This window comes from Natator depressus, chromosome 1, assembly GCF_965152275.1.
Source record: "Natator depressus isolate rNatDep1 chromosome 1, rNatDep2.hap1, whole genome shotgun sequence".
NCBI lineage: Eukaryota > Metazoa > Chordata > Testudines > Cheloniidae > Natator > Natator depressus.
This window is the reverse complement of record NC_134234.1, coordinates 306,469,225-306,479,609: the sequence shown is the minus strand read 5'-3', so window position 1 is coordinate 306,479,609 and position 10,385 is coordinate 306,469,225. Positions and strand designations below refer to the sequence as shown.

The following is a 10,385-nucleotide window of genomic DNA, read 5'->3' as shown; positions in this document are numbered from 1 at the left end:
ATTTTAAAGTTAAGAAACCTCACCTCTTTAAAACACTGAGACTTTTCTGATGAAAGTCAATATGTAAATACAAAGTATTGTGTAGGATGGGGCTGAATGCAAGAGTTCAGAGCTTATTAGACCACACAATGTACATATTGCCATGTAACGGCAACTGAGAGTTATGTAATGGCAACTGTGAGTGAGGTCTCCATTGCTATCACCTGATCTGTTCAGAGTAGTTATACTCTGAATGGGACCTAGGTTTTTTTTGTTGTTGGCTGCAGGAGCTCTCCAGGGTTTGCCCATTTAAAAAAAGGGGGGGGGGCATAATTGAGTGCTAATGTATACAAAACATACTGCTTGTTTATTTATATACAAGTGAAAGACTGTTTCCCTGTCCCAAAGCGCTTGCAGCCAAAGCTAAAACATATAAAACACTCTGGGGGAGGTGGAGGAGGAGAAACAGTGGACAAGAGTGGGAGAAGGAAATAAAAGGTTTGTTAAGACAGTCATGTAGACAGTAGAGAGCCAAACAAGATGAGACCGATGGGAACTAAGTTTTTGTAGGGTTTTGAAGGTGAGAACTATGGGACTGAATTTGATGCTGAAGGTGAGAAGAAGCCTATAAGGGAATTCAGAGGCACTAGCTATGGTCCTTGTGGTAGGAAAGTGGATGATTTTTCATAGCTGTGTTTAAGGTTGAGAGGTCAAGGAGAGAGTCACTAGACTAGAGAGAATGAGTTTGCACCCATCCACTGTCAATATCCTGATCTTCTCCAGTCAGGTTTCAGGCCAGGTCTTGGAATGGAGACAGCATGGCAATGCTGTCAGGATATTTCCACTGATGAGAAGGCCCATATTCATACCTGTAAATCTGTCTATGGTATGGCATACTATCTGCCTCAGCAATGTTATCAGGATTAACAGGAAAGCATCAAAATGGCTCGCTCCATGTTTCTTTCAGAATCCTCCCAGAGTGGTGATAGTTAGCTGTTCCTCCACCTCCATATGCTCAGCTGTGAATTTTCTCCTCAGTGCATTTTAATACCTAGATGAGTTATTGTGGAAATTGAGTTAATCTGTCATAACAGGAATACCCAGCTTCATCTCATCTTAATTCTAGTACAAATATCACCATTTCAGCACTTGGATGAATGACAGGTGTTTAAAGTTGGGTAAAGGTAAAAAGAAGGAAACATTTCAAAGGGCTAACTATCTCCTTTCATCATATTGTATCGAAAGTTAGCCCCAGATTGTGAAAACATTGCATGACCGTGAGGCCTTTTGGGATTTCTGAATGCAGTTGGATGCTTAAATAGCTATAGCTGCAAAAACACACCCTCCTATTGTTTTACATTTCAAAACAACATCTGCATGAAATTAGCAAAAAAGCTATACCCTCTCCCGTTGGATTATTTCATGAGCCATGTCCTCTTGAATTGCACTAATCCAACCTGAAGATCATTTTTCCTTATTATGAATATGCAGAATTTGAAAACAAACCCTTTATACCAGAATGCAGCAGCGTGCCTGCTCACCAACACCAGCCACTGATAGCACATCACCTCAGTGCTCAAATCACTGTTCCTTTCAGAATAAACAATCAGTTTCAGTCTGTCCCATTTTGCAAGGCCCTCCATAAAAAAGTGGCCCTGAGTGTCTCAGAGACTTTCTGTGACTGACCTCTCAGCTTCATTACTCCAGACCTATGAAATGTCATCCTCAAGGGTAAAATTCAGGATGTTCTCGGAAAGGGCCAAGGCTTTGGAACACATGGCTGGAGGAAATTAGAATGACCTTTGGAAGGAAGTGTGAAATTCATACCTCAGGTTAGTGTTGCGCAACTAATAGTAGCAAGAAAGAATGAATAAATAGAGGCGAAGGCAAGGAGGACAGTGTGAGAGAGGGTAGGAGAGAAAACTAATGTATGAGGATGATGGGGGAAAAATGGCCCAGGCTGGTGTGGGGGAAATGGAGAGAAAATTAGAGCTGAACTATTTTGAAAATGGTTATTCACTCTTTGGGAAGCACTGAGATACTGTTTTCATAACCTAGATAGATAAATGAGGTGTGAAATGATAAAAGGGTTTAGTGATGGAATGGAGAGGAGAAAAATATGATTTGGTGACTCAGTTTGAGAAAAAAAGAGAAGACAAAAGTGATAGTACTTGATCTTGTAGGTCAGGAACAATAAGATTGCTGAAAATAACAAACAGGAAAGGAATGATGGAAATAGATTTGGAAGAAAAATGACTTCATTTTTCCACTATTGCCTTCAACTTTCTGACATCCAGGAGAGGACAGAGCTATGAACAGGCAGGCATGACTGCTCCACCAGAAGCTCAGTGGGAAAACCTGATCTGTCATGAAACCACAAGGCTCTAAATTCTTGCACTAGACCTCAATGACTACTCTTTAGAGTAGTGGTTCTCAACCTATTTACTATTGTGGGCTGCATCCAGTACTACCCGTATGGCCCTGAAGACGTCTCATGGGCCGTAGCTGTGTGCTGACTGGACCACAAGTTGAGAACCAGTGCTTCAGAGGCAAGTGAATGTTTGCATAGCACTGTGAACATGTAGAGTGCTATGGGTGGTAGTAGTAGTAGTAAGACACAGCAGAAAGTCAAATGGTGGTTGTGTTGGTGGTGAAGGTTTGTGATGAATGAGGGGTATCTCCATTCCTTTAAAAAGTGTTAATTTAAAAGGCTTCATATTAATAGATTAAAATAGTCACATTATAATGTCAACAAGTCTGTCTTTGCAGTGTAATTTGCATACTGTAGTCAAAATAACCAGAATACTTACTCAGGATATTGTTAGTGACAAGTGGAAGTTCATTAAGGGTCAGTTCTGTATGAGCTGTAAAATGTTTAAACTGCAACACTGCCAACAGGTCAACTGCCACTACCTTGTGGTATCTGAATACTGTGTGTGACTGTGTGCACATATATATTAATCTCTTTAATATAATATATAGGTGTCCTTTAGGGTATGCACACTATTTGTGAGATCATTCCGATAATGCATTTACTTGTTAAGTGTCTGAGCAGGTTCATAGAATATCAGGGTTGGAAGGGACCTCAGGAGGTCATCTAGTCCAACCCCCTGCTCAAAGCAAGACCAATCCCCAATCAAATCATCCCAGCCAGGGCTTTGTCAAGCCTGACCTTAAAAACTTCCAAGGAAGGAGATTCTACCACCTCCCTAGGTAACGCATTCCAGTGTTTCACCCCCGTCCTAGTGAAAAAGTTTTTCCTAATATCCGACCTAAACCTCCCCCACTGCAACTTGAGACCATTACTCCTTGTCCTGTCCTCTTCTACCACTGAGAATAGTCTAGAACCATCCTCTCTGGAACCACCTCTCAGGTAGTTGAAAGCAGCTATCAAATCCCCCCTCATTCTTCTCTTCTGCAGACTAAACAATCCCAGTTCCCTCAGCCTCTCCTCATAAGTCATGTGTTCCAGACCCCTAATCATTTTTGTTGCCCTTCGCTGGACTCTCTCCAATTTTTCCACATCCTTCTTGTAGCGTGCGGCCCAAAACTGGACACAGTACTCCAGGTGAGGCCTCACCAATGTCGAATAGAGGGGAATGATCACGTCCCTCGATCTGCTTGCTATGCCCCTACTTATACATCCCAAAATGCCATTGGCCTTCTTGGCAACAAGGGCACACTGCTGACTCATGTCTAGCTTCTCGTCCACTGTAACCCCTAGGTCCTTTTCCGCAGAACTGCTGCTGAGCTATTGGGTCCCTAGTCTGTAGCTGTGCATTGGGTTCTTCCATCCTAAGTGTAGGACCCTGCACTTATCCTTATTGAACCTCATCAGGTTTCTTTTGGCCCAATCCTCCAATTTGTCTAGGTCCCTCTGTATCCTATCCCTGCCCTCCAGCGTATCTACCACTCCTCCCAGTTTAGGTTCTGTGTATAACTGATGAACGGTTGCATTTTCTAAAATGTGCACAGAGTATTATGGATTTTGCACGCAGGGATGATTACGTCTCACACAGATGAGGTGCGCACTTGCATCTGTAAGTGTTCTTCAAAGGCAGGCCCGCCACTCGAATCTAAACTGCGTAACTAATCATGAATGCTCACACAGCACCCCCCGGCTTACGGTTCAGTGCAGGTGACCAGCCCTGTATTTAGCGAGAGGCTCGCTGGGCTCCAAGAGCGAGCCCCACGGTTTTGGAGGCCTCTGTTCTCTCCTTTGTGCCAGTGACGCGGTGCTTAAGCAACGGCGGTGCTGGCGCAGAGCCTGGACGGGAGCGACCACACCAGCTAGAGGCCTTTGTCTCCGACGCAGCAGCCCCCTGAGCAGCGCGAGCTGGCGTCAAACCACATCCAGCCCGCGGAGCCGGCTCCGCTCCGCAGTGCCCGTTCTCGCCTGCGCACCGCCCCCCCCCCCCTCATTTCCTTCCCCTCCGCCCTAGATCTCGCGAGAACGAGTGAAATTCGAGGTTGTCATGGCTACAATGACAACCGACCGGCGCTCAAGACTGCTCGGGGCGAGAGGCGGTTTGTCCGGGAAGCGGCCCTGAAGCTTTGGGGCTGAGGTAAAGGGGCCTCGACCCGGGGTATAAACCAGACCCGGGTGAGGGAATCACGCGGCGCAGGTAGCCGGCATAGAGGCGTGGAGCCGCCGCGGCAAGCGGTACGAGTACAAAAGCGGGAGGCCGGCGCCTACGGCTCCCAGCATGCCGTGCGGCGTTCCCGCGGCGGGGGCTAAGGTGGCGGAGCGGCGCAGTGCATGCAGGGAGCTAGAGTCTAACGGCTGTACCTGTATTTGTAGAGTGGGCTTCGGGGCCTGCGGTGCATTCTGGGAGCTGGAGGCCCTTTGGTGCATTTTGGGGGTGCTGTACTTCATCAGCTACTGACCTAGGACAGTGTAGTGGGGTCACGACCCACAGTCCCAATGCCCAAATAAAACCATGTGAGGGGCTTGGTGAGGCAATCTCAGCTGCATGATGGCAAGGGAGAGGGGGCAGAGGCAACAGGATGGTGCATTGGCATCCTGTTTCATGACAGTACAGTGACTGCCCATCCAGCCTCAAGGTACCATGACACTGTATCAAAATGTCATCAGGTTCCACAGTAGGAGCCCAGCACACCGCTACAGATCCACTGAGGCTGATAGTAAGGCTAGAGCAGTGCCGGTGGGAAAGCACTTTGAGCACCTTCCTGTGCTGTGCTTGTAACAGACACAGAAGAGATGTTCCTTTGCCTTCGGCCCACTAGCAAGGTCTCACTGACTGAACACTCTTCAAAAGGGTGATTCCAACTTGCATTAGTTCCATTGTCTCTCTTACCATAGCATGTTTTCTACCTATTTTGCTATGAAAATGGATTGGATTCAGGTTCACTTGGCCCACATCGTGGGTTGAGTAGCAGAGAAGGAAATTATAAGTGGCTACCATTTCTAATGAAATTTGCTCAGTGAGGTCTTAATTGCATGAGGGGAAGATTTTTACCAACTAATGGCTAGGCTACGCTCTATCCCACACTAATTAGGCCTCAGTTGGAGCATTGTGTCCAGTTCTGGGTGCCACGTTTCAGGAAGAATGTGGACAAATTGGAGAAAGTCCTGAGAAGATGATTAAAGGTCTAGAAAACATGGCCTATGAGGGAAGATTTCAAAAATTGGGGTTGTTTAGTCTGGAAAAGAGAAGACTGAGAGGGGACATTATAACAGTTTTCAAGTACATTAAAGGTTGTTACAGGGAGGAAGGAGAAGAATTGTTCTTAATCTCTGAGGATAGGACAAGAAGCAATGGGCTTAAATTGCAGCAAGGGAGGTTTAGGTTGGACATTAGGAAAAACTTTCTAACTGTCAGGGTGGTTAAGCACTAGAATAAATTGCCTAGGAAGGTTGTGGAATCTCCATCTTTGGAGATATTTAATAGCAGGTTAGACAAACACCTGTCAAGAATGGTCTAGATCGGGGTGGACAAACTACGGCCTGCCAGCCGTCTTAAGGCAGCCCTCGAGCTCCTGCTGGGGAGTGGGGTCTGAGGCTTGCATTGCTCTGGCACTCCAGCTGGGGAGCAGGATCGGGGGCCGCTCCATACGGCTCCCGGAAGCAGCATCATGGCCCCGCTCTGGCTCCTACGTGTAGGGACAGCCAGGGAGCTCCGCTCTGCACACTGCCCCGCCCCATTGGCTGTAGTACGGTTCCTGGCCAATGAGAGCTGCAGGGGTGGCACCTGCAGACGGAGCAACGTGCAGAGCCGCCTGGCCATGCCTTGGAGCCAGAGGGGGGACATGCTTCTGGGAGCTGCTTGCGGAAAGCTGTGCCCAGAGCCTGCATCGCTGAGTCCGCCCCCCCCCTCCATCCCAATCTCATGCCACAGCCCTGATCCCCCTCCCGCCCTCCGAACCCCTCGATCCCAGCCCAGAGCACCGTCTTGCACCCCAAACCCCTCTTCCCCAGCCCCACCCCAGAGCCCTAACCCTCCCTGCATCCCAACACAGAGCCCCCTTCCGCACCCTGAACTCCTCATTTCTGGCCTCACCCAGAGCCCACACCCCCAGCCAGAACCCTCACCCCTGCCGCATCCCTACCCCCAATTTCATGAGCATTCATGGCCCGTCATACAATTTCCATACCCCGATGTGGCCCTCAGACCAAAAAGTTTGCCCACCGTTTGTCTAGATAATACTTAGTCCTACCATGAGGACTGGAATAGATGACCTTTCGAGGCCCCTTCCAGTCCTATGATTCTATTGTGCCCTATGGTTAAGGCTACATTTTAGTCACGGGTGTTTTTAGTAAAAGTAATGGACAGGTCATGGGCAATAAACAAAAATTTTTACTAAAAATTCCTGTGACTAAAACTTGGACAGGTGGACATGGGTGCTCGGTGGGGGGTGGTGTTGGGGGAGGTGGGCCGGGACCCTGCTGAGGAGGGAGAGCCAGGCTGTGGCATGCTGGTGCTGGGGAGAGGGGAGCTGGGCCGTGGCGCATGGCCCGGGACCCCAGCTGGTGTTGGGAGGGGAGGGCTGGTAGCGGCTCCCTACTGGGCTCTGCGTCCCTGAAGCTCCTAGGTGGCGGAGGGGCACAAGTGCAACTCCCATTGGCTGGGAACCGCAGCCAATGGGAGCTGTGGGGATGGGGCCTGCAGGCAGCAAGCAGTGTGGAGCCTCCCCACTCTAGCCCCTCCACCACCTAGGAACTGCAGGGCCATCCCAGTGGGAGCCCCCCACCCTGAGGTAAGCACACACCCCTGCCCCAGCCCCCTCCCACACATCCACACTGCTGCTGCTGGCCCAGGGGCTGCCTAGCTCGGGCAGCTCCTGAGCCAGTACTAGCCACGGCAGAAGTCACGGAGGTCACAGAAAGTCATGGAATCCGTGACCTCTGTGACAGACTCGCAGCCCTACCTACAGTTAGTGAAAATAATTGGGAAGGTCTTGAGCCCACTGTTGCAAGGATTGGTAATGCTTTTCTTTATGAATCAAAGATCCAAGCCACTATTAAATAGGCAGTATAGTGATAGATATGGTTAAGTGTGTTTGGTAATTTAAAGTACCCATATGCTTGGGGATAGGCACCACTATGCAATTCTAAAATAAACAAAAAAGTTTGTGAATTATTATGCTTATTCATGCAGCAATCTTAAAAATAGGTAATCTTAAATTTCAGGAAAATGGCTGATCCAAAGGAGGTGGTGGATAGCTACAGTGAAGTAGATAAAACTGAAGCATCAGACACTGAAAAGCAAATGATAGAGCACACACAAATAAAGCCACAAGCAGAAGACGATACAGAGACTGATCACATTAGCACTGCAGAGACATCGGTTCTTCTGAAAGCAAGGACAGATGCATCACAATCAAATGAGGATGGACTACAAAAGGAGCAGGAACCTGCTCCAGAGGCTCGCGGGCAGGAACCGGAGCTGGAACCCGCCCCAGAGGCTCGCGGACAGGAACCGGAGCAGGAACCCGCTCCAGAGGTTCGCGGGCAGGAACCAGCTCTTGAAGAACAAGAGCAGACAAGTGTAGAAGGGCAGGAACTGGCTCTTCAAGAACAAGAGCAGACAAGTATAGAAGGGCAGGAACTGGCTCTTGAACAGGAAAATGATCTTGCTCTGGGTAATCAAGAAGAATTGCTTGGAAAAGGTGAACAGGGTGTATCTGAGCCAACTGCTCCATTAACTGAAATAACTGAAGAAATTTCTCAAATTACTACAGAAACATTTGCTAAGTTGTTAGCAGCTGAAATATACAACTTAGGTAGGAAGCAACGGGAGGCTTTGGAATCTGAGAGATCATTGGCAGAAGTGATGACAAATGCAACAGCAACAGGTATAAAATTTGCCGCACGTAAAAATTGGTTGTTATTGACATCTTTTTACAAAAGCTGTGTTACCATATTTATTCACAACTTGCCAATGGATTGATTCTTGGCTTTTTCTCATCACCTTATTGAGGCAACATGGACTCCAGCCAATATTTGGTATTTTGGATGTAAAAATCAACTTTAAACCATATTATATTAATAAAAATTGTGTTCCACCGTATCCACCTGCTGGAACACCAAACAAACAGATTAAAATAATATTTTACTACTAACCTGGGAGCGAAAAAGTGTAGAATAAACTAAAAGTGTTTTATATATTGATCCCTATTTCTCTGTTTAGAATGTTCTCTTCATTGAGAACCACAAATAAGCTGAGCAGTTCTGTCATATTGGCATGCAAAGTCACACAGTAGTGCTGCCATTGGTATGTTTTACATTCTGATTTGTTTACATTTCATAATTTTGGTGTAAATAATTTTAAATATAATATTTATAATATAAATGTATTTCTTATATATAGATATAAAATGTACACTATTATGCACAGGAAGCATATTTGGATGGAGGAAAGAAAAGTGCCTTATGCATATTGCAAGAGCTGAGATTCAGTTTTTCAATCTAAATAAAAGGATATTTATAATCCTTTCAATTAATGTAAGAGGAATTGGCATCTCTGTTTATTTTCCTCAGTTAAAATCATGTTGGTTCCTGAGATCCAGATGATCACAATGGCTTTTAACATTGGTCAAACTGTAAGGAAGCTCAAGCAATGCTTTGCATCACAGCTAAAAGTACCACCAGATGTCTTACAGGTCGTATTTCAAGGTATGTATCAAGGATATATTAAAAACTTCCTTTGTTCTTCAGCCCTATTAAAAATAATAAATGGTTAGGCTCCAATCCTGCAATTGGATCATCAAAGGCAGACTTCTGTGGGGCTCCACATGCTGGATCATATTAAAGAAGTTCTGTATTAAAATCACAAATGAGTTTGATTCTTCATAGTTTAAATTCCAGGGTAGTACTAATTAAGAGGTCTCTTGGTTTTTGGTACTGTTTCTCTCCCTCTATGTGTGAAACTTGCAAGCTGCTAATTGCGTTAGTACATTCTAAGACAGAGTCTGTTCTCAAAGCAATTCACACAGAGAGAGACTCAAAGCAATACTCTGTAACAACAGAAACAGCACCCAGAGACTCCCTGCCCTTTTGTTGTATTAACAATTGTGATTAAAATAGAGATAGAGGATGTATGTGGATGGATGCTTGATGTGGATAATAACTGAATGATCAGGGAGGTGCCAGCCTAAGAATCCAGTGTCCATCGGCTGAAGAAGGCGTCAAGTGGACATAACCAGAGGACCCCCGGAGGGCAGACTGGAATTCACCCAACAGCCTCAAGAATGGGAGAACCAAAGAACAAGATAACATCTAGCAGCACGGAGCCATCAGGAATGTGCTATCTGCTGATTGATTCAGCAACAGCATGATGAAGCAATTCCCATAGACTGGCATAGGAAGAAATTCCTATAAAAATGGACTCTAGAAAGTGAGAACTTTGGGGTCTGATTCTGCAAACCAACTTCCAGGAGCATCAGATGTGCATCTGACAAGGCCCTGCTCCCTCCTCATGTCCAGGCCACCTGGCCAGTGGCTTGGCATGAGCAACTCTAAGGCTGGTAACTATGATAACAACCTTGCATAACCTGTGTGTGTGTGTGTGTGTGTTTGTATGAATGAATGTGTGAATAAATATGAAATTGAATGGAATGTTATAGCTATAACTAACTGCTTACTATGATTCTTTCTGTATTCACAATAAATGTGGTATTTTGCCTTTTCCCCTTTAATAAGATCCTGCTGGTTTTTATTTTATTGGTATAACATACCTAAGTAAAGTAGTCTGATCATGCGGCTCCAATTGCAGGATCAGGACCTTATTTAGTATTCTTAGTAGAAATATATTTCTGGCATATACCATATAGTAAATTTAAGAGGCCTGGTGTCAGATCATTGACATCAGTGGAATTACCCCAAGAATGATTTTACCCCTGAAGGAATAGGATCCAGCTCACACTCACTTAGGTGTTTTGTCTCT

At 46.0% G+C, this 10,385-nt stretch overlaps 1 protein-coding gene across 3 annotated transcripts in view; it reads left to right on the top strand.

The window, feature by feature from the left end:
- The first annotated feature begins 4,426 nt into the window (after positions 1–4,426).
- Positions 4,427–10,385, top strand: part of IQUB (IQ motif and ubiquitin domain containing) — a 54,465-nt gene continuing 48,506 nt past the window's right edge. For 2 of the 3 annotated variants that reach the window (XM_074942344.1, XM_074942346.1), the window contains exons 1-3: positions 4,427–4,544; positions 7,631–8,295; positions 8,981–9,115. In XM_074942344.1, the coding sequence (XP_074798445.1) occupies positions 7,635–8,295; positions 8,981–9,115 (796 nt within the window). In that variant the 5' untranslated portion in view covers positions 4,427–4,544; positions 7,631–7,634. Of the gene's footprint in view, positions 4,643–7,630; positions 8,296–8,980; positions 9,116–10,385 lie in introns of all 3 variants that reach the window. The other variant, XM_074942345.1, reaches the window with a different exon arrangement.